At 42.2% G+C, this 25,088-nt stretch overlaps 1 protein-coding gene across 2 annotated transcripts in view; it reads left to right on the top strand.

The window, feature by feature from the left end:
• Positions 1 to 25,088, top strand: part of LOC117417318 (prolyl 3-hydroxylase 2-like) — a 44,464-nt gene that overhangs the window by 1,193 nt on the left and 18,183 nt on the right. Inside the window, exon 1 of one of the 2 annotated variants that reach the window (XM_059034317.1) lies at positions 280 to 375. The exons of the other annotated variant lie outside the window; for it this stretch is intronic. Within the exon in view, the coding sequence (XP_058890300.1) occupies positions 370 to 375 (6 nt within the window). The 5' untranslated portion in view covers positions 280 to 369. Of the gene's footprint in view, positions 1 to 279; positions 376 to 25,088 lie in introns of those variants that run through there. 2 annotated transcript variants of the gene reach the window in all.

Raw genomic sequence — 25,088 nt, 5'->3', positions numbered from 1 at the left:
ACTGGATAGCAGCTCGATTCTGTGTGTATTTCTACTGCTCTGTCCTCAAGGACGCGTTTTATGCTGTGTTGTGGTGACTCACCAGCGACAGCGCAAGAGAGAAACTACCAGCACTCTGCGTAGTCATTACAAACTTCCAGCTCCAAGAGAGATGCTGGCTTTTTCTATCGGCTGTTTGTAGCTGTAGCAATACAATGTATGCTGATAGTTGCTTAAGTTGCAGCACAGTGCTTGCCGGGGATGACTTAAAAAAATGTAGGAAAGTCTACACACAGGCTCATCTGAGGTCTAAAGAGAGGGGTCCTGGCGGAAGATCGGGCAGCCGCATAGTTACCCCTGTCATGCAGTCCATCACCAGGACGCGAGGTGATGATGGTAAGTTTTAGTGTGCATTGGTAGTTAAACTTTCCATGACCTGCACCTTTTCTATTTCGTGTCCTTTCTGCATTGCGCCTGCATGAGACGCCCTCTCTCCCGCACTTCAAAAAATGGGGGGGTTGGGGGGGGGGGTGTCATGTTCTAGGCGCTTTCTAGCGAACAGTGGGGGGTAGGGCCTGGGTGGAGATCTGCAATAAAAACAGAAAGATCAAATAATGCTACATCATTTCATCCGCAATATCACAAGAATTGTTTATACCCACCCACTTCCAAAATAACTATCCCTCCCTAAAAAATAAATAAATACAATAAACAGATATGGCCAGAAGTTTTGCATCACCATAATTTAGATCTTTTATTTAACATCATCTAATCAAACTACAAAGTCTACCGGAAGCCATAATAGTAGTACAGTATTTCATGTTAGATTATATAATGCAGTTATAACAGTTTTTTGTTAAGTATATGGGAAAACTACAAAGTGGCGGTATGTAATTCAATATGTTAATGTAACATTAGTCAGCAGGTTCATTCGACTGCATGAAGCACAATTAGTTCATTCTATAGGGTTCTGCATAGTGGTAAATCTGCAATTATTATTCTCTGTTTATTTAGCAGACGCCTTTATCCAAGGCAACTTACAGAGACTAGGGTGTGTGAACTATGCATCAGCTGCAGAGTCACTTACAATTACGTCTCACCCGAAAGACGGAGCACAAGGAGGTTAAGTGACTTGCTCAGGGTCACACAATGAGTCAGTAGCTGAGGTGGGATTTGAACCGGGGACCTCCTGGTTACAAACCCTTTTCTTTAACCACTGGACCACACCGCCTCCTATGCAATAAATCGATGTGTCCACATGTGGGTCTTGGCTGGTTGAAATCTTGTATTTTGGGTGGATGGTGGATTCAGCATTGCGAGGGATGCCCTCTGTTTTCTTGCCCAGGGATTTTATATTTTTATTCCTCCTGAAGAACTATTTATGATTTCGGTGCCAGGCCTTGGCAGAACCTGGAACACCTGCCTCTGCATCAATGGAAATTGTTGTAAGTTTTGGGCTGTGTTCAGGTGCCTGGCCGCGCTGCCAAATCCTGGAATCTGTGGAGCGCTGACCTGCTACACAGACCAGGCACTGACCCACTAAACAAACACACTTGTCTTGTGTTAAACACCAGGCAGGGGGATTTGAAAATGGGCTGAAAAACTGGTCCAGTTCACTTGAGTATTGTTTCTACATGTCATGTTAATTACTTTGATCCCAGGCAACTAGCCAGTACTTATTCCTGCCCAACTCTGCATACTAATATTGCGTTAATTAAAAATAATTCTAGCATCTATTTATTCCCCAACGACTGGAAATACATTGGAGGCGGCCTTATTATCAAAGAGATTTATTAATGAGTCGAAAGCTGTACTCGTTCAAAAGTGTAACGTTGATAAAGATGGCCCTGTAGGCTTGGGCAGGGTTTGACTGGGATTAGACCCAGCCTGCCACCTCCCAGTCCAGAGGCATTGGAAACAAAAGCTACTAGACTCTTTGCTTGGCACAGACACACTCTCTTAGGTGAAACTTATCAGAATGTCTTCTGTGCCAGACAGCTACTTTAAGAGATAGATTTGCCCGTAAAAAAATAACGGCATTACTTTAATTAAATTGTTATAGAACATATAATAACCACTGAGTGTTTTGTTCTGTTTTAAAAATTGTTGCAAATTATCTTACAGTATCCCTTTCACTAGCAGCTCATGCAGCTACTGTTGAGTTTCCCAATGTAGTAAAGTCTACCGCATTTCAGCTGCCTCAGTGTTTAAACATCACAAAGTCAAGAAGACTCTCCGCCTCTGAGCAGCCTTAAGAAATCCCAGTAAAAGCAGAACCTGTGCTGGATATGGTATTCTGGTAGGAATGCAACATTTAAAATGGTTTAAAAATGAAAACCACAGCCAGTCTGCACTAGAACGTTAGCTTTGCTGTCCTGTGTAAAGCAGTAGTAGCTCCAGTCTGGTCCGGTCCAGGGTGGGTGGTTATTGTAGAGCTTCCAGCTGCTGTACTGGAATCTGTGCAGCCCTGTGGAGGAGGGGATACAGTACAGGGAGATGAATGTGAGCACAATCTGTAAGAGTTTGATCACAAGGTCCCCATGTAATATAGGTTTAAAATAAAAATATAAAAATGAAATAAATCAGACTCGGTCTGCAGCAAGCTAGTTAAAAAAAAAAAAAATGCACCCCAAACCCCCCCCCCCAAAAAAAAAAAAAAACACAGCATTCCTTCACTGTTTTAAAATTCCATGCCTCTGGCTCGATCACACAGCCACAGGCGCTGACTGTTTTAGCAGTGATGTCCTTGCATGGATACCAACTTTAGCTGTTGTTTTATTTGGAGAAATATTTTGTTTTCCTGCCACTGCTCGAATAAAAGCTCCTTGTGAATGTGTGAAAGGGCAGTATTATGTGGACAGGAAGCAGGTAGCCCCCCCCCCCCCCCCCATTACTTGATCACCTGATCACCTCTCCAGCCTGCAGCCTGGATCAAAGGGTCTTGTTGGGCCAAGTCCAATGTGACGGACAGAAAACATGGGCCGATTATAGGTGCTTTATAGGGCGGTGTTCATTGGAATGCTCTGAACCCACGTGAAGAAATTTTCATTTTCTGCAAATTAGTTGGATGTTCACAGCAATGCTGCATCCTACCAGTCAATTCAGCTTCATTCTCAAAATTCCTTCAATTGTTGCTTCATTTTAGTTAGCTTTTTCTATTGATTTAATACAATGAACTCTCTTGTCGCCCTTGGCTCTGTAGGAAGGAGGATTAAAGCATTGTTTTGCACAATGGTATCATAAACTGCAGCCTGGTTCAGCAGGAGAGCTGGCAGTTGATTCCAGCAGCATGCACACTCCAATCATACCATGTATGGAAGTTGTCCAATATACAAATGGGTCAAAGCCACATTGGGACAGTAGTCTTTATTCTGTAAAACATAACAAAAGAAGTTGCTTCCAATGGAAACACAGCTTTCTAAACCCGAATTCCTTGTGGTCTCCCCTGCAGTGTAGCTCATCTGTCTGGCGATTGCACTGTTGCGTGTAGGAGCCCAGCTAATGGAGTTGTTTGTATGTTAGATCTGTCTTCTTTTTGGCTTGGTTGACTGTTTCCATCAGTCTCCTGTATTGAGTCTGGCCTGAGAAGGCTTTCAGTTCCCAGTTGAATAATCCGGGGGGTGGGTTGGATCCTCATCAGGAATGTTTCGGATTCGAGTTAGAAAGCTGGATGGTGCCGGAAATCTTTCACTGGAAGCCCAATCGGAATTGTTCAGTTAAACCTTCCAAAAGAATTGGAAATGCTGATTTTTATTTTTTTATTTTTAATCTGTTCATTTTTCTTTTCTTGGTGATGCAGGCTCTTTCAAAGTCCAAAAAGCTGCTAAACTAAAGACCTTTTCAGGAACGTCTTTTAGACTGTTGACGTGGCCGAGGATCCCATGTGACGTATAGCACGGATACGATTGGCTGTAACGCATACATCTGGAAACCAAATGTATTCTGATTGGTTGATACCACGCTGTGTGACCTCCGACTTGATGAACAGACTAAGACAGTGTTGGTGTTAATTCTGCATAGTCCCTTTAACTGCATGTCTGCATGCTTGGGTTTTAGCGGATCACACAGTAGGAATGCACTTTTTTATTGTTTTTTATGTAATATTAATTTGAGAGTTAGTTGTTGACAAATAGTCCCATATTGTATGGGGAATGTAATACATACATACATAAATCAAATACATTTGATCACAATTTGATGTATTCAGCTGATCACCAAAAATACCTTCCTTGTAAGTCTTGTACATTGACAAACAAGACATATCATTCTGAACAGCCAAGAAGTCTATGATGTTAGCTATGTGAAGCAGCATTCTTATGATGTGTGTGTGTGTGTGTGTGTGTGTGTTCACATGAGGGTTGGATCAGCTCTTATGACACTGTCCTGTGTGGGATGTGAATGAGTATTCATGTCATTGCGTTCCCGTAGAGACACTTTCATACTGTATTGCCAAGCAGTGTCCTGAAGCAACCTTTCCTTTGCAGCACCATCCAGCTTCCTAAATAGACGATCATTAAGTGTGCATTTAACCAGCATGCTTTCACTATCTGTAGTAGTACAAGGGGGTGGATCAGCAGGGACCGGAAGGATATTTTTTGAGGAATAAGACCACTTGAGTCTTGTTGAGTTTAATTAAAAAAAAAAAAAAACGGAGCCTACAGTGTGTCGGATTTAAGAAAATAACAAACTTGTGCACACGCACACGCATGCAGCTCTATTGTTATGCTCTATGACATAAATGTAAGTGGTTTGGTAACTTGGGGGGGGGGGGGGGGGGGGAATGTAAGTCCTGGCAAAATCACACAGTGATTAATCATAACTTCAGTAAGCACGAACTTCACTTAATTTATGACACAGGATAAATAAACGTGTAAACACAGCAATTGTAATACAAACAAGAATAAGAATACAAAACGTCTGGGAATGAAACAGACATCGGTAGTGTTTATCAGGTGTTCTAGACAGGGTGCGTCAGTGTTTGTGTGAGGGGGAGGGGGAGGGGGGGGGGGGGTGCTGCAGCATCCCCCAGGTCTGACACTGGGATGAGAGAAACCTCCAGAGAACAGCCAGGCCTGCTGGTTTCCTGTTCCAGACCGCAAACGAAGCGCAGCTGCAGGGAAACCGAGGGGGGGGGGGGGGGGGGGGGGGGGGGGGGGTCTGCGTTCCAGGACAGCGGGGAGCTGTGTCTCGCTGGTGTACTCTGAGAATAACACGCTACTGCAGAGGAGGGACATGTGTATAGTACAGCCTTGACAGCACTGCTTTCATTAGAGCGCAGTGCGGAGTAATTGGATTTGCAAGTGCCTGCTTTGCTCATACTGCAGTGACATTTAGGTGATGCAGGCTCTTCCAAAGTCCAAAAAGCTGGTAAACTAAAGACCTTTTCAGGAACGTCTTTTAGACTGTTGACGTGGCCGAGGATCCCATGTGACGTATAGCACGGATATGATTGGCTGTAACGCATACGTCTGGAAACCAAATGTATTCTGATTGGTTGATACCACGCTGTGTGACCTCCGACTTGATGAACAGACTAAGACAGTGTTGGTGTTAATTCTGCACAGTCCCTTTAACTGCATGTCTGCATGCTTGGGTTTTAGCGGATCACACAGTAGGAATGCACTTTTTTATTGTTGTTTTTTATGTAATATTAATTTGAGAGTTAGTTGTTGACAAATAGTCCCATATTGTATGGGGAATGTAATACATACATACATAAATCAAATACATTTGATCACAATTTGATGTATTCAGCTGATCACCAAAAATACCTTCCTTGTAAATCTTGTATGTTGACAATTAATCACACATAACTTCAGTAAGCGCGAACTTCACTTGAACTTGATTTATGACACACAGGATAAATAAACATGCAAACACGGCAACAGTAATACAAAAGGCCCAAGAATAAGAATCTGGTTTTGAGTGACTGTCTTCAGACAGTGGGCTAGGGGCTGTCTGACGCGTGTCTTTGTTTCTGAGTTAAAGATTTAGTGTTGTGTGATACACGTGGGGATCTGAGCGTGTTGTATTTTGCGTGTACCATATTGTGTGTTCACACAGATTGTGGAAATAGAGCATTTCCTATGGGTTGTACTTTGGGATGTTGGCTCACTGTGGACCTCTCTGGGCAGGCTGTTTTCAGATCATACAGTACTCCATTTATTCATTATTCACAAACAGTGCTGTATGGTTGCTTTTGCTACTCCTTCTCACCAGTCTCGTTGACTCAATAGCATAACTGATCTCCCTTTAATCCATGGTATCCAACTATTAATTAGAGTTTGCAGTTTTTAAACCACAGTCACAATCTTTTCATACCTTGCTAAGTTGCTATTGAGTAAATGTGCTCTCATCGTAGATAGGCAGGTGTCTACTGGTGAAGATGGTGTGTTTTTTTTTTTGTTTGTTTAGTTTAACCTGCATAGCAGAGCTATAGGGTTAATTTGGGTTAATTTGGGTAATGAACAGCTGCATCTGCTCTGTGGAGTTTTTCCTAGCAACTCCAATTCCTACTGCATTTATGCCAGTATATTAGAAAGATTTCTGTTTTGAATATCAGCTAATCTTTTTATTTGGCTTTTAAGTAAAAGCATGTGCTACAGTATGCGGCCAAACCTAATCAATCATTTTGTTTGGGCTCCGGATTGAACTCCTGATTGAAGCAATGCGAGCTGCTGATAATGGCTTTGCCAGCCAAGGTTGGCTTGCTGAGATTTATATTTCTTCACAATGAAGGCTGTGGAAGGAATAACAGGCAGATTTTGGCAGCCGCACCACAGTGAAATAAAGGCTATTGAATTGTCCTAATGGACTGCGTTCCTTGATTGGATGCTGATTGATCGGTGGCAGCGACGGCACCCTTCGATTTGGCAGTGCTCCTATTCTGGCAGTGCATCGCTGCTAACCTCCGCTCCCCATCGCTAATCGAAAACCCAGTCTCTTAACTTCCTTTTCCAGCCTCCTCTGGGTGGATGATGAGGATTATTGCTCATTCTTGCTCTGCTTTTTTCAGGGTCCTGACGCTCTTTAGCACAATTCCATTGCAGGTCTAGTTATTTTTCTATAAACTCTGTGTATTCCCTACTATAATTTCCACTCCGCAAAGCAGTTGCATTCCTGTTCGGAAGCTGTTGAAAGATCTGTTTCATTGCCGTCGCATTAATTCCCCCCCCCCCCCCCCACACACATGCATCCTTTTTCTGGAAGCTTCTACTGTTTTATAAGAATGAGCTACTGTGTGCAGTGACCCCATTGAAAATATTTCACTCAAAAAGAATGGAGACCAGCTTACGGTACAGAGTTATCTGGGTCCTAGTTCCTTTAATACTGATGCTTAAGTAAAGTAAATGGTGCTTTCTAACAGGGACTTTAATTGTGTGGCATGGATTTGCTTTATCTCTTACAGATCTGATGGGCCCCCTCCTTACAGGAGGCCATGACCCCTGCAATCCAGGCTGTCCGAGGAAATCCTGCCATTTATAATCAGTGTTGGTTTTGAGATGTGCTCATCGTAAATCTGGTTCAGTTAGGAAATGCATGCTGGGCTGTTTTACAGTTTAGTTTACAGTGTTCTTCAGTACTAAATCAGGCTGATCTAGAAAGCGTATCAGTGACTTTTCTCCAATGTTTCAACGACAGAGACAGGACAATTGTTTAGCAGTAAAAAAAAATGGATCTTTTATTATAGTGACGGTTAAAGATGTATGTTCAGCTGTAAAAATGACAGGTTTGTGGTCTACTGAAGTATGTGCACACTTCAGATTTTTAAATTGCTCACAGTGGTTGTTTGGTGGTTTTTGTTGTAACTTTTGGCTTGTTTTCAGAAGATTATTCTGACTGCAGGAAACTGATACTTGGCCACAAGTTGAAGGGATTCCCAAGGAAAACAAAGTAATTTACACTTGCAGCCAAGGGGGCTGCTTGTACTGTACAGTAACTGAATTAGGGTTGTACTGCTTCCCCCAGCAGTCCTGCACTCGGTGACGCAGAACATTGCTTTGGCATGATACACGGTATCATTAAACTGAAGGAACACAAAGCCACTGTTTCAGGGACAATGGCTTGAAACCTGCTTCCAGGAGACCTAGTTTGGCATGATTTACCAGGAGTCACCTGGCAGTGCTTAACAATGGTAAATGAAGGCCATTGATTAGGGTTGACCATGTCGTTCATATATATTAATGAAAACTAAATGATTACAGTATGTTACAAAATTAGCACTGGTACTTAATCCTTTCATGCATGAAATATTGCTTTTCACATGGGGGGAATAAGGCTATCATGCACTTGTGTCTTCCCTATGTCCCCATATAAAGACAAGAAGAGAGCTTTGAGGTCACTGTACATGAAAGGTCATTTTACAAGTGGTAACCAATGACTCACTTTGAGTTCTGAAATGAACCTTTTGACTTCCTGCATTCTCCAATATGTTACGAAGGTCACTTTGAGTAAAGATCTTCATAAATCTGGCCACAGCCTAGCTCAATCTAAAGCAGCTTGTAATCTTTCTGAGAAGCAGGCTCATATTTTTCTTGCTGTGAAGATGATATTGGAGTTTGTGAGACGGGCCTGACTTCTATTTTATAAAACTACCAGAGCTTTTAGTGCTGCCACGTTCCACAGTATACAGTGTATGTTGGGTACCGTCCAAAGTTCAGAAGCCTCATGGGCTGCCTGTAATTGCCGTGCTGTACGTCCACTCCATTTAGTGTAGCACTCCGATTCCAGAGATCTAATCACACCCCCCTCTGCTTAAACACATGTGAATGCTGGGCGAGTCTGAGCCAGCACAGTACCACAGGAAAGGGATTGTAACCAACGCTTGCAGATTCATGTGAAGCTTTGTTCTTCCAGTGATGACCTCTACCGTTTCATCTTGTGTTGCTATAGTTACGATATATACAGCTTGGGGCTGCTGTGTCTCTGTGGTGGCTGTTTTGCGTGTGTTAAAACTCTAATGCTATCATCATCCTCTGTGTGGTTGTAAGTTGTGACTCAGGCATTCTGGGCAGGCAGGCAAAAGTTTTGCATCACCCTATAGAATTAACTCATTTTGCTTGATAAAGTCGAATAGAAACCAGAGCATACTTGGATACACGTTATAGAATTTGGATTGAAGTCGTCTTCCCCATTGTTTATTTTTTTTTCTTCCTTTTCAATGTGGTTCTTACCTATTGGTTGCAATGTTGCCTAGCAATACAGCTAAAAAGTGGGGGTGGCGGGGGCTTTTGAAAGTATGATCATGAGTGGAAATGCAGTGACTTCAGGCAGCGTGTCACCAGAGAGGAATTTTTACAGAATGAGACCAGCAGTTGTTTGCCAACTGTTGACGTCTGGAGTGGAAAAATAGTTTGGGCTGAGAGGGTTGTGGGACCACTGACTGTCTGGACCTTGCGGTGAGATTCCCCTGCCCCCCCCCCCCCCCCTTCCCTAGCTGGGCATGTTTTTATTGAAATGTTGCAACAAAACAAATACAACCTCAAACTGTTAGCCATTGACGCAACACATTTTACAAGATGAACTCCTCTTCAGAACAGATGGACTAACATGAAAAAAAGCCTTGGTACAGCTGCTTTGTACTGTATGTGTAGGGAAAAGACAGTATATCTCACAGAGCTGGAAATAGAAGGCCAATGCGTGAGACATTTGGGCGTGAGATTTCTACCCTTCCTGAGTGGCCGATGTGTTAAAGTTGGAAACTGTTTTGGAAATTGAGTTTAAAAAAAAGTTAAAAGTAACTTTCCAGTGTTGGATGGAATTTATAAATGTTTGTGTGCATGATGTAGTCGCTGCCTCTGGCACTGAGAAAAGAACATAGACAGATCAGGGAGCCAGATTTGTATTTGATTTTATTTGATCTACAGGTTTTTTTTTTTTTTCACTGTTGTTTTTTTATACTGCTTTCCTACTTTCCATTTCAATTCCTGCTTGGTTAAACCTCGAACCCTAGACCATTTCAGATGCATTGCGCGTGTGTTTGCGTGTGCCAGTTCCTTGCCTGTCCAACTAGGCTAGTGTATCCGAGTCCCTCCAGTCTCTGCTCGAGTGGACCTGCACTGCAGTGTGGCACCCCGCAATGGAATGCATTGCTTCCGAGAACCTGCTGTGCTGATAGGACAGGAGGAGCCTTGTTGAAGGAATGCCCACCTGCAGGGGGAGGGGTGTGGGGAGCAATAGTTCTGATCTTATCTCCTTGTGCTTGTTGGGTTTGCTCACTTTTTCCATGAGAGTTCCGATATTTTGGCAGGGATGTGTTGCCAGGTTTCACCAGCCCGTGTCTATCTATCCTGTGCCGCTTTGATCCCCTGTTGAATACCCCTGAAATGTAGTGTAGCCTGACTGCCAGATCTCATATACTGCTCTCTAGGTATCCAGCATGAAAGGGTTAAATCTACACCCATGTTAATGTTGGTGTTCCCTGCAGGCACTGACTGAGACATGTATTATCCCCATTAGGAACCTTGTACACTTCACCCCTGGGGGAATCCCTTTATAGGGGCACAAGTTAACTGAACAGTCTTACATGTTACTTTTGAGTAATGGGGCTATGTCTTACAGCTTCCCTAGCTGTTGCCTGGGGCTTCAGCAGGCTTTACTCTGGCAAAACATCTGTAAACTATTTCAACCCTAGCTTAAGGGTTAATTTAAATACAATGAGATACTCTCACCTCAACATTGTATCTGCGAATACAAATGCTGAAAATGCTATATTGGTGATGCTTTTCAAAGAAAACCAGAACTTATATATACACACACTTATATACTGGTGAGTTGCAAGTTCAATTAATATGAACAAACTAATGACAATCAGAACTGGAAGCTTTTTTTTGTGTGTGTAAAATCCCTTCATTCTTTTTGTTCTTTTAGAATCATAGAAACTCTTAAAGTGCTTGACAGGAATCGCTGGTTTGTAGGAAGCTGCAAAACAAGCTGAAAATGTGCATCATCCAGAGCAAGAATTGAGACTCTGGATTTAGGAAGGGACCAGTTTGCTCGACCATGCCTTTAGATTTAAACGAACGACAGAGTCTGATCTTATCACGGCCACAAAAGAGTTGCTTTTGTGGGGGTGTGCATGTCGAGGACGGCTTTTCTGCTTGGTTTTATTTATTTATCATTTTTGGTGCACCTCTTTTAAAGCATTGTGTGTCCACACAATAAACTGACGTGCATACTGTTTTATAGACAAGACAATGTTAGCATCACCAGGGAAAAGGAAAGCAAACACACCTGTCCAATTGCATTCGCTTTCAGAAAGAGATTAATCTGCTGTATTGGTACAGTACATGCTTGTGCAGTTACAGTCCTTGGTCCATCAATAGCATCTGCTTTGAATGACTGTAGAATGTCAGACAATGGCTGATGCTTTTTGAATGGGACCAGGTGAAGCTTCTAGAAGCTCCTACAGCAGCGGAGGTTATTTACAATTCCCTGTGTTTTGCAATTCAGGAAGTAAAGCTAAAACGTTGGATTTGTGACAAGGAACACCTAATACTCATGTTAAATAAGTCCTAAGGCATTTTCATTTTGTACTTTGCTTTTCTGCTAATTGCCACCATATGTTGTTGGAAGATAAATTTAGTGGAAACAAAGCAAATCATTACACAGTGAAAATGTATATTTGTAACAGGCCGTATTTAAAAACAAGGCCATTTATGTTAATTTCACTTAATATATTATAACTGTTGACAGAGTTGACTGAAATGGATCTTGTGAAATCTTTGACATTGGGGTCTGCCTTGAACAGTGAAACACATGTGGGATTTAGGGGGTCTCTCGGGAATGTCTTCAGCTCCAGTTTCCTCCATGCTGTTACATCATGACCCATGCATGCAGAGGCTCTGCTGCCAGTTGGGATGTGAACGAATGTAAAAGTTACAGGTTTAAACCCCCTCTCCCGCTGGCTTGACCTGTGCAGCGCCTGGGAAATCAATCTGATTCGTTCCCAGTTTCAGACGTGGGTCTCTTGTCTTTGTCTGGCCCACGCTGATTGATTGTGATTCAAGGCAGATGGAGAAATGATTAGTTGTCCGCCTGCCTGTTTTTTCTATTCTTTACAGCGCCGGCATGTGCTGTAACCAAGAGAAGCAGCCCTTGTGCCTGTGTGTACAGTAGAGTCCAGGTAGAAGATGAGTGCTGAGCATTAATACAGCCCATCAGTACCACCTATGATCTGTTGTGTGCATCATCCGTCTCTTCTGTTTTCCTCTCTTTGTCATCTGTTTTATCCGTTATCTGTTCTGTTTATTTTGTGTCTGATAAACCCATCTATCTGTGTTGTTGTTGGTTTTTTTTTTTTTTTATAGATTCATATTTTTCTGTTGATTTGGGGGAGATCATTTGACGTGCAAGTAATTGTCGTTAAAAAGGTCTGGATTCAAAAAGGCTTCTCTTAGATTTATTTTATTCGTCTCATTTTACAGTGTTTTGGAAACCATATTCAAAGCTGATTTGACGCTTGATAACGATTGCGTTTCCTCTGTTTGTTTTCTGTCTTTGCAGGGTGTGTAAACTTGCTTTAATCCCTTTGTGGCTCATTCTTGTTGTGTGTTTTAGCTGCTGGAACTGACCTAAATGCCAAGCCTATCGCTTTGTGTGTGAAGTGTATATTGTGGTGGGCTCCCTGCTGCTAGACTAGACCTAGTCTAGACCTGATCACGCACAACTACTGCACGCTCTATTACCAGTCTTGGCAGACACCATTGCTGAATCCCCTTTAGTTTAGTAAATACGCCGACTCAGTGACCTAACTAGGAATTATTGAATCGTGAAATTTACAAAATCACTGATCAAAATTGGAATTAGCAGTATTCTCTTAAAATGAGCTTCTCACAGTGGCAACAAATGACTTTTGAAGTCACTCATGTTAAGTCAAATCAACTTCAAATGAAAGCAGCTGAACAATCACAACAATTATGATGATTACAAAATAGCAACTCTAATTGCAATTCCTTTGAATGAATTGGAATTGGGAATTGATTTTAAAAAGGAATTGGCATTGGAATTGAAAAAAAAGGAATTGACCTCAACCTTCCCTGCCGAAAAGTGTTCTTTGCAAGTCGGATCGGAAGACTTGCCGGTGAAGCAGAATCTTTCTGTCTGTCTGAGTTGACAGCTGCAGTTTTTTGATCTGCAGTACAGTACGACCTTGGAGGAGACTCATAAAGCAAGTATGTCTAAATATTTATAACCCAACAGCCCTGCTCTGGGGTAGTTACTCAGGTTATTTACTCCACGCTCCCAATTAGTGCCTTAAGGACAGAGCAGTGTTTGTCTGTGTGTGGGGCCTTTCTGCCTGCTGTTCTTAAGAGGAGGCTCTCGGGCAGGCTGTGTGATGTATGGCTGTGCCTTGTGGAGTGTGTCTGCTGTATTTGCACAGAAAGAGTTCTGTCCTCTCGCGTGTCGGTGTGACGCACGTCTTAAGGGTTTGCTATCTTTTGTGCAGTCTAGGAGTTCTTGAGGGAATCCTGGTTTTGTTTTTTACTCACGAGAGGGTTTGATTTCAAAGCAGGCATCTACATTGCATGCTTCTGCCCTGCACAGCTGGGTTGGCAGGTGCTTCCGTATCTCAAGACTGCACAAAATACTGATGGTCTCACAAGGAACTGACTTGGCTGCAAATTTCCATCCCTGATTTCCATGTACCAATACCACTTAATACCACTGCTGCTCCCTGAAGTTCAATAACACTAAACAAGCTCACTTGCATACTTGCCAACATTTGGAAACTGTTCAGCGGGACACTCATCTCCGGGTGTGTGTGTGTGTGTGTGTGTGTGTGTGTGTGTCTGTCATACACATGGGAGAAATCATACTAAAAAAAAAAATCACTCATCATATAAGACTTATCCCCCCCAACTCAACATGACTCGACCATCATGACAGTAAAAATAGACATAATGAAGCGTTCTTACCTTTGTATAAGTTAGTGATCAGCAGATGTGTCAGCCGCACGAAGAGCACAGCGTGTGGTTTTCATTAACTCTACTGTGCTAAATAAATGAATTTTTTTCTATGGTTAAATATCGGGACTTTCTTCCTATTCATCGGGACGCGGGACATTTGCTAGCAAATCGGGCCTGTCCCGACCATATAGGGACTGTTGGCATGTATGCATTTGCACTGTTGCCATACATCGAACAGTCATGTCTGAGTTATTGTGTGACCATCAGTCCATGTTTCGATCCATACACTAGAGCCCTACTTCACGAGGGGGGTTTTAGACGCTCATTAAGACAGTGGAATATGGTTTGTGAAAGATCAGGCTTATGCCCCTGTTTAGGTAATTTTGAAATGGAACCCTCTGGGAATGAACTACAGTCGCTTGACTGCACCCCACTGGAACGGGACTCTGATTGGTTCAGCTGGGAAGGCCGGGGATTCCTGGTTACCTCTTTACTGCTGTACCCCAGGACTCATCCGTCTCTGGTTTCCAGTACTGCATACTGTTCGTTTAGACGACAGTCGCTGGTTTACACAAGGAAATAAACAGAAAAAAAGAACAGTTCCTATTTATGGGCGCCTTTTTCTAAGTACGGTATGATCTAGAAGCGTACTTTCTTGTATAAATAATTATATGAGGCAAGCTTTTGATTATGGTGCCTCCCTTTTAAAACGCTATATGGTTGTGTATGTTACAGGGCTGAAATAAACCCCAGACAGAAGGGTGTAGTGTTAACATGAGACGCCTGGTCTTTTTTGTGGTGGAATAATGATATGACTAAGACTGTTGAAGAGAAGAGGCCTCCGGGCCAGGGACTGATGAGGATGCTGTAAGAAGGTTTAATGTCTTAGTCAGACGTATGTTACTGTGAGGTTATGTGCTCACTTTCCCTTCCTGCAGTAACACAGCGCGCTTTCAAAGACAGGAGGGCACACCTTATACGTAAACACTAGAACAATATCCCATTGCACACGTAGCACTGACTCACTGATTTACCTGATTTTCTGTATAGTTTTACAGTTATTGTTTTCAATCTGAATTCTCTACTGAATTAATTTTGTTATAATTACTATGTTAGTATCCCCCCTCCAGTTCCTAAAGACTCTATATTAGTAATCTCTCAATCGCTTTTTTTTAACGGTTTCAGTGATTTTAAGTCTTTTTTTTTTATTACTGTTGTCTTATTTTAGAATCTTATTTTTTGTATGTGAGTTACTATGCAATATTGCAATAGGAAATTGGTAAGTCTTGGGACATACCTACAGAATTGTGAGCTTTATTTGGTTTAACTAAATCTCCCCCGGATCTCTCTCTTGCTCTTTTTGAATAAGTGGGTTTTGAGAAGACGGTGGAAAACAGTGAAAGACTGATCAGTCCTGAGGATCGCTAGCTGCTTCCACCGCGGGGGGGGGGGGGGGGGTGGCGAGGGAGGAAGGAGAGTGATCAAGTCGGCCAGTAGAGGATGAGCGGAGAGGGTGAGAGAGAATATAAGGAGACGCAGGAGATAAGAGCTATTGAATTGCCATCAATCACTGGTCGTGCGGGGCGCTGTGTGCAATGGGTGGTCCCCGCACACCCACCACCCCGAACTCTACACCCCTGTTGGGAGAACACGTGTCCCTGCTACAGGCTTCTCAATGGCACTGCTTTCACTGCTCAACAATCCCAGGAATCCCTGCTACTGCTCACTTTGGACAGGCTGTTTGTGGTGATCTGGTTATCGTCAGAGCTCATGTGCCTTTTCGATGCCAACACAATCTCGGCCTCTTTTGATACACATATCAAAATAGCCTGACTGAATAAAGAAATAAAAAATAAATAAAACCAGAAAATGTGGATATGTATGTATGTATGTATGTATGTATGTGTATAATTAATATATATATATATATATATATATATATATATATATATAAATATATATAAAATTAATTTATTCAGTCAGGCTATTTTTATTTAAAACCTCATTTTCTAAATGTGCCCCTGGATACGTCAATGTTCTTTTAAAAATGAACATCTGTTTTCTACCGGGAGTGGTGGGTAAGTCTGAAGCAAGGGACTGCAGTATCTGTCCGGTTGGTGTTTCTATAGTGAACTGTCCATATATACTTAGCATCAAAAGAAACATATCACTTATATTTGAGCATCAAAAGAAGCTTATCACTTATATTTGGATAAAATTGACTATATGTGATCAAAAAATGACAAACTCTGTTTTGGAGCAGGTGGCTGTGAGAACCCAAGACAGCGAGCCACAGTACGCTGCCCTAGTCCAGCCTCCAACATGCCGATTGCACGAAGGCGCTGCTCTCTTGACAGACGTGGCATATTGTTTTTTTCTGTGATTTTCTTTATTGCTTTTATTCAAGCTTGCAATTCAACAGCTGAAATCACTCCATATCCAGTGTCCAATCAACTGTCTCACTAATTAGGTGATTAAGTGCATATGCTTCAATCATAGTCACTCAAGCATGTCATGGTCAAGGATGAGTGATCGAGTGATTTAAAAAGAAACCAAAAGCATTTTTTCAATGCCCAATCATTTATATTATATTTTTAGATTTTCGAAAATAAATGTGTTCTAATAGTGGTAAGTTTCTTTTGATGCTCGGTGTACATTCAGCTTGGTAAGAGGATGAATGTGCTGCAGTATCAAAGCCATCGGTTTCAGAAACGCCTTGGAGAATCCCTCTGTTTTTCTGGGTCAGTCTGTCCTCTCCAGTGACGTCCATGGTTCTTATGCAGCTAACACACTGATCGCAATGGCCACCTGTAGTATTAGTATAAACTCTTCTAGAGAGACACATCAGACCATCCCTGCATTTATTTTATTCTCTTCAGTCAAGGGCAGTGTAAAGCCCTGGAACAGGACTGAGCAAGCAGCCTTTCCGAGCCCAGAAAGCTGCAAATCTTTCATTAACGACGCTGAGCTGGCTGTGTGTGGGTGGGTGGTGGAAGCAGGCTTTGCATCTGAATACCATCATTAGGTTTGTTAGGTTGCTTACAGCTTTGATATTGTGTGTGTGATCTAACCTGCCTAGCCATTTGTGTCGAATGGTTAGTTCCTGTGAAGACGTCCTAAATTTGACTCATGAACGGACCGGCCCGTTCCTGTAATCCGCTGGAAGTATGAAGAGTTCTGGATTTTCAGCCTGAGAAACCCTATAGTTCCACAGAGCCGGGATAACAAGAAAGCTACCAGTATAACGACATGCTATCGAATCGGTGTCATATTCATTCGTCAGTGAAAGTGATGGGACCGAGTCTACGCCAATGAATTGGGCAAGACTTTTGCGGGGTGAATATCTGTACATGGCTCTGCTCTGCTCTGTCAGGCATATAATAAAGCTGTTTCTGGTCCTTAACCAAAAAATAAAATGCATGAAATAACTAGCACAGCAAAGTAATCAAGCAGCTACTGAACGTATTTCAAAGTATTCAAGTCACTTCCTTAGCTATCGTTTTACTCCTGGAGCGCCCCTGTTTTTTCGCTCTTCATTTTATCTTTTTAATGAAATGCCTTTGGCTGTTTTAATGCTATATTAACTGTGAAGGACTGTAGGAGGTCAGTGTGTTGGGGACAGTGTTCTGGAAAAGGAAACATTCCAGTTAACTAATGCCCTGTCCTCATGACCTATAGGCTACTTCTCATATAGTTCTGGCTCCCAGAGAGTCTTTGAAAATAAACCAGTCCAGGGAAATGGGGTCGTGGACAGTGTCCCTGCTTGCTTTTTTTTTCCCTTTGTGGGAGACTGGTTTAGGATTTCTAAATATTTTTAATGCTAGCTGCTGCCAATAAGTAAGTTATAGTCTGTGGTCAGAGCCTGGGAGTGAGAGTTGACCTTCTCACAGCCCCTCTCCACAATACAACCTAACTGCAACCCAAAACCTCTGCTGGTAGGTACCGATAATGGTGAGCTTTTATCTAAAACAAAACCAAGTACAACAAAGAAAGTCGCTTTTTACCAAACACCTTAAATCATTACATTTTTGCTGAAATGGCTGTCTGTCTTTGTCCTGGTGTTTTCAGGGCTGCAAATGTTAATGCAAAGGTTGTGTTATGCTGAATATGTTTAAGGAGACAGGACTTGGATTGGGGTGCAGTGTACACAGTACAATCAACAATGCTCCTTTCATCCTGCAATTCATTCTTTTTCTATTAATCTTCCACGTCTTCAGACACATTTGGGGCTAATTGTTCCCGTGGGGTTCTCTTTCGCCAGGGTGCAAAACGCTCTGGTTTAGGAGCACTGTGCCAAGGTACAGCCAGCAGTCTAGGGCTGTTAACAGTAGCTGCCAGCAATGCTTACAGTAAGGTAGCAGGGCAAATTGAGGTTTGGATTCACTGCCAGCACCCTGGTTTTGATTACAGGCTTTTTAGGTGTGCAATATAAAACCCAGCTGAAGCAAATTTAGTTGCACAAAAAAAGTCTGCTTCTGAGATGACATGCTGCATTACGGTAGTTTGGCTTTAATGAAATCCTGTATTGTAAACTTAATCTACATCAGCCAACACCTTGTGTTGTAAACAGTCAGGGTTTTCAATGCTTATATGCAGTTATAGTAAATTGTCTGAACGGTTTGCTTTTTTCTCGGCTGTCTGATAGTCTCCAGTTAAAGGAGAAATGGTAACCAGGTTCTTGATTAGTGTATTCCTTCTACGCTGTTTGATTAGTATGTGCAGCACAGCGCAGCCATCTCATTTCTTTAGAGAGCACCAAAGCACCTTCAGTGCACTGTGTTCTTCTACAGACTTTGCATCTCACGGCAGGCAGTGTCATTATCACAGTCTAACAAGGCATGGGCTATTACATGTTATGACACCAATATCTGACAATGGTTGAGTGTCTCAAATATAAGGCTGTTTGCAAGGGGAAACTAGCCTTGTTTCCTCAGCCTCCTGTGCCTGCCAGTGGTTTGGTGCATTGGCAGTTCAGACATTTTCAAGTGTAATCAAATATTCCTACTGTAAATATAAAACTGAGGCTGTAGGCATGCAGCGTGCAGAACCACACAGAAACCTCTCGAAATCCAGGCGGATTGATTGCGTCATTCAGTTTTAATGCGTACATTTTACATTTCCCCTGAGAAGAGCTAGTGAGTGGAATATGGTTCGCAGTATGAATGGTGGCATTGTCTGGGTATGGAAAGTGCAGTATCTGCTTTGTAGTTTTAAAGGCCTGTTGTGTGTGTGAACAAAACTGTATGGAGCCACCGGAGACCTTGTCACTTGGGACCTTTTTTAGCTTCTCATTTTTAGCTGTCTTAATGCATGTGTTTTGTTTTTTTTAAAGATACCGGGTTGTTTGCAATTGATCGAACCAGAGTTGGATCTAAATCCTTCAATGAGGACTGTTGTTGATCTCGTGCTAGTTGGTAGTTCATGGGGAGAATCCCTAAACCCCTTGGAAAAGATTAAGAACCAGCTTTCTGATTGCACCCTGTCTTGGGACTCCTGTGTATGCAATGAGCTGCAACGATCTCCAGCTTTACATCATCACACAGAGGGCAAGGCTAGCAAAGCTTGGCTGCATGGTAGAACGCAGTCATGTGAATGTGACGGTGAAAGGAAGGCAGGCAGACAGGCAGGGCTTCGAGCTGGAGTTTAAACTGTGTACGGCTATGTACATCTGGCCAAAGAAATTGAATTGCTAATTGGTGTTTTTTTAAGCAGGTCATAAAGCTGTCTTTATGCAAGTGGAAACAGTTGACACTTCATTTTCTAGTATTAGGTATTTAAAAATAACTTTGCTGTGAAATGTATGCTTTCAGAAACTTTTATATAAATCCCAAGAAAAGCACAGAACAATTTATCTAGAGTTTAATCAGACTACAGTATGTACAGTACTTTTAAATCAGACTTGAATGTATTAGATTAGACCTATCTCCCAATAATGGTGTGATATCAGTGAGCTGCTGTATGAGTGTAGCAGTGTACCACTTTACAGAATGTTCTTAGAGAGAGGGGAGTCCACCCTCTGTAGAAGATAGGCTTCAGCTTTGAATTCAATGCATATGTTCTATAACATGTCTCTACATAAGGGACCTTACAGCTGACTGAATAAGTGGATGAACCAGCCCAGTACAAGCAACAGTTTGGGGTTTGTTTGTTCCATTTCCCTCCTGACCTTCTATGCGATAACATTTTAAGATGGGATGTGTTCTGTTTATCTCTTTCCCCAAAATAAGCTGACCTTTATGTGGGCTGAAGGGACAGTGTATCGTTCTAAAAATAAATAAAGGATCTCTGACATTACCTTATTAAATCAACATGTGTGGTTTGCTGACGGTGCACTACGGGGATAGAGAGTGAATCCAGTGTGGCCGTGGAGGGTGTGTCCTGTGTGGGAGGACCTCATTCCATTGCCTGTGATGTCATCGTGAGAAGGTTGTGTGGGAGCTGGATCTGAGCCATGGATGCTGTCTTTGTTGGTGTGAGTACTGACTGAGGGATTGTGGGTACAGGACAGGGATCGGGTACAGGGCAGTGAGGTGGGATAGATTTGTGAATGATCCTAATGTTTGTCCCTTCTCTGTATTTAATAAAGAAGTTGCTTTGGGAGATGGAACAGTCACCCTCCTATTACTGGGTAACTTTACATAGCTGTATACTGTAACTTTCCAATGTAGACAGTTTCTGTGTCCAAGACATCTTCCCGTAGTCACGTGAAATCTGGAGAGATGGCAGTGGCGGATGCCCTTCTTGTCACATGCCAGTTTCTCCTAATTGCACCCTAGGAGGAAAAGATACAAGAATCCCTGATACAATTGTGATATTTCTAGATTTAGTATTTTTTTTTGGATCTAGCTTAAACTGTGTGCTTCTAGCGAACAGCTGGGATGGCTGTTGTGATCCTGACAGAGTGGCGAGAGACACAGGGAGAGAGAGAGCCTGCAGGCCTGCTTCAGCTTCCCGTGTTCCCAGTGGCTCTGTGCCCTCCCAGCTGTGTGGCTCGGACAGCCAGACTATGGCACTAGAACTCGTCGACCAGTTTTTATTTTATTTTCTTTAATTGCGGTTATAAATTGTTTACGAAAAGTGCACACATTATGCAAACTAACCAATCATGGAGGAGGCCTGGGTTCAAATCTGACTTGTGCTGTTTGAACATGTTTGTTTACAGATGATTAATTGGACTGGGCGCATAACAAATTAAAAATAAATACATCATTTAAATTATCAAATTCTTTGCAAATTTGTGTCTCCAGTGGTTAGGAAAAGGATGGCGTGCACATGTGTTTCAAGTACCTCTGAACAACGTTCTTCAGACTTGATTTCTAACATTGTGTTCCTAAGTTGGTCTGTGGACAGGTTGAGGGTCAATTCTTGTTTTTTTCAATTTTTTTAAAATCAATTTCCAATTCCTTCAAAGGAATTGGAATTGATATTTCAGAGACATAATAATTGCAGTGATTTGTTAAACTGCTTTCATTTGAAGCCAATTTAATTGACTAACAGGGACTTCAAATTGTTGCCACTGTGAGAAGCTCATTTGAACAAAATACTGCTAATAGCAATTTTGATCAACGATGAGTTGGAATTGATTAAAAGGGAACTGGAGTGTCTGTGGATGCCTGTTAGAAAAGTGTTGGATTGCACGGTTGTGTAAGACCGCTACAGCAAGTAAATTGCACACACGATTCTCTTGCCAGCCTGTACTCTACATGGATGATGGTGCATGAAGAATGCTGCGCTTGTGCGAGTTTGTTTATAACAATTTGGAAAGCGGTCAAGTTTTCAATGGAAGCCTCTTGTGTTGAGGACAGAGAGCAGAGAGCAGAGCCTTGTCAGTGATCAGCTGTAGCACTAGGAAAGCAAACCCCAGGGGTTTAATTTGAGATCATTAACATTGCTTAAGCCACTGTTCGTTTCCAAGTGCTTGTTTAGAGAGGTGTAGGTCGCTAGCTTGGTTTCAGCCAACGTTTCATGAATTACTTTAGCTTTTTTTCTGTTCCTGAATGGAACTGTCAGTTCAGCAGCAGGGAAATGAGAGAGTATTTCTGTGTATGTATGTAGAGGAGATACAGGGGTTTTATGATAGTGAATGTGATTCATAAACCAAGATGAAAGAGCAGCTTTGTGGTGCGGTGTGACCTGCGGAATGAGCAAAGAAAGGCAAACGGCTTCTTCTGAGCCAAAGCTTTTAATACATATATCCCCCCTCTTTTAAGCTGTGCTATTTGTAGAATAGACTTTGTGGATGCTGAACTTCTTCCAGTAGTGGCCCTACCATAGCAGGAGCAGTTGAAGTGGTCAGGGCTGGGGGCAGTGTGTTGCTTTAAGGCCGTGGCGCCTGCCTGTAATTCTGTATAGCCATACTATCGTCTGTTCCTCTGGGCACACAGGCTCCTTGTTTGGCAGCTGGACAGAGCATTTCACAAATCTCACCTAGAAATTTTCCTGTCGCTGTTTCTCTTCAAGGAAAGCCAATTTTTGCTTCTAAATGGAGGGGATTCTAAATTGTGAATTTTTTGGAAAGTGACAGACAAAACAAACCTGTGGATTATTACTTGCTTTTTTTTTTTTTTGCTCCAGGGTTATTTGAAACAGAGTGTTCTGCCATTCTATACAGAACTTGAAAACGTTTTATATATTCATTCCGGATGGAACATTTAGAATGTTTAACAAGCTTGAAAGTGTTAGGAGCCGAGTGGCTGTGAATGATTAACTTGGCTTGCAGTTTTCAGTTGATTTACAAGGGCTTCCTTCATTGCTTTGACGAAAACAACCTCCTACGTATGATTCAAGTGCCAAGCTAGAGACGTTTTAGGACTTTACCCTTTACTGTTATAAATATGGCTGCTTCACCAATAGGTGTTGTTTCATAGTTTTAAATATAATTATAAATTTTAGCAAGGAGGGTTGACAAACTGGTCCCACCACAGAGCCCCACAAAAAACAATACCCTCATAAGGATTTGTCTGGCAGATTCCCGAACAACCAGGTCACCAAGTCAAACTACATACAGGTTGTGGTTTTTTTTTAGTTTTTTTTTTTTTTTTTTTTTATAAAGGGTTGTTGCTATGACTACCTCAAGGCCATTAAGACAACCAAATAAAAACATTATGGCCGATGGGGTAAAGCCCAACCCAACCATACAACAGTACAGGGATATGATGGATAAAACCAGGTGCTTTTCTGGAAGTAAAACATTAATTGTGTGTGTTTTTTTTTTTTACCTCTGCTTTTTCATAGTTCAATCAATCAATCTTTATTTTATATAGCGCCTTTCATAGTGGACCACCATCACCAAGCGCTTTACAAGATAGTGAGGAATAATGCACAATACATTAAATACAGTGAGATAGAGGGCATAGCACATTAAATACAAACAGTAAAAAACAATGCAAATACATTAAATAAAAGGCTAGGATGTGAATTCTAAACATTGTGCATGCGTGTGTCAAACCTGAAATAGCAATTTAGACAACAGCTAATAAATTGATTGATTCATAGTTCTAGCTCTAATCTTGGGCTACCTTACCTTAAGTATCATTAGTAGTTCAGGATTCGTGCTAATCATTAATGGCTGGTTTCACAGCCCCTTGTGTTAGCAGTACTCTTGGACTACCTAATGTTAACTTAATATAGTCCAAGATTAGTGCTAATCGGGGACTGTGAAACCAACCATAAAGGTATACAGTGTCCTTAATCAGCTAATCGTGTTGAATATCCCCATTCCAATAGTGCTGATTTGGTTCAGAAATGGAAATGTATAAGCCATGTGTTCACCCCTGGAGTGTGCCATATAGGAGCTCAGTGACTCGACTGTGCCATATCCCACTGGCAGTATCCCAGGCCTCGCTCCTTCTGAAAGGTGCTGCTGGCCTGCGTATACAGTAACTGTTAATGAAACACCGTAGTCAGTCCATGCATTTGGGCTTGCACGATAGTATGTGTTCAATTTGAAATAGCCAGCATTCATGTGAATGCATTGATCCCCCTGTCGGGGAGTGGGGATACCTGACTGGAGACTGGAGCTGATACATTATCACGAATGTTTCTGGCATTTTCCATGGAACCCACTGTAGCTTAAATAAAACCAGCCAGGTAATGATGAAGCAGTGCGATTTTGGAAACGGTGGCACGCATTGCTTTCCACATGACTGCCTGTGTATAGCCGCTTGGCGGATCAGTCTGGAAACAGATTCCACAGCTTTAAGGAAAGTGAAGGAGTCAGCAGTGCCAGGTCCCGCTTGGATGGGACACAACAGTGTCTGATGCCAGCTCTGTGTTTCTTTCAGAGGCAACCATGCATGTCCCTGGAGCTTCATTGTTCTGCTCCTGTGGAGGAGATAAAAGAAGAGTATTGGCCAGAGAGAGAGAGAGAGAGGCTTATCTTTCTGTGCTACTAATGTGATTGATCGATGGTTCTTGCTGCACTGTTAATCAATTACCTCAATTTGTAATGCAGTATTTAATCTTCCACATCTAGGAAACAGTCAAGTGGACAAAGTTTTGACTCCTGTGTACACAAAGTCAGTAGCCCAAACGTTTGTCTCCTCCCCCCCCCTCCCCACATATCCTGTTCCTATCTCTGCCTGGCACCATCTGTACTCTGTGCTTGTGCAATAACATTCCTGTATGCTTGTGAACCAGCTCACCAAAGCTAGCATTCCCTCCATAAGTACTGTAGAGGTTATGAGGTTTATGAGGTCTGATGTAACTTAAAACGTGAGTATCGATGTTTCTTAAGAAACTGCACAGACGCCATTTCTTAATCAGTGTTAAGTTTATTTCATACATGCAGGGAAACCAGTCCAAGTATAGAACCGATTACCAGTTGTTACATCTTTTACATGACATTAAATACCCTTCTGCTTAGGTGTCTCTCTCCTCCTCTTTCTCTGACACTTAACCAATAGAAAAGGTACAACACATTATTATTTAATTAATGTGTGTGTGTGTGTGTGTGTCTAGTCTAGTGTGGCGACCTCTGAACTCAGTGCATTCTTCAGACCCCTGGTGCCCAAAAAGGTCCATACATCTGGTTTTTGTCATCTTCCTTGTTCCTATCTCTCCGTTTTGCCTGAGACCCTTTGAGTCCAGTGGCATTATCTCTTATTCTCCCTGTGAACCTTTGGGTCCAACAGCAGTCCCTGGGAGCCTTTTAGCTCCTTTATGCTTTGTATTCCAAAAGTCTTAGAGCCTGGCCCCTTCTGG

Source organism: Acipenser ruthenus, chromosome 12, assembly GCF_902713425.1.
Source record: "Acipenser ruthenus chromosome 12, fAciRut3.2 maternal haplotype, whole genome shotgun sequence".
NCBI lineage: Eukaryota > Metazoa > Chordata > Actinopteri > Acipenseriformes > Acipenseridae > Acipenser > Acipenser ruthenus.
Note: the sequence above shows the minus strand (reverse complement) of the source record. Positions and strands in the feature narration are given on the sequence as shown.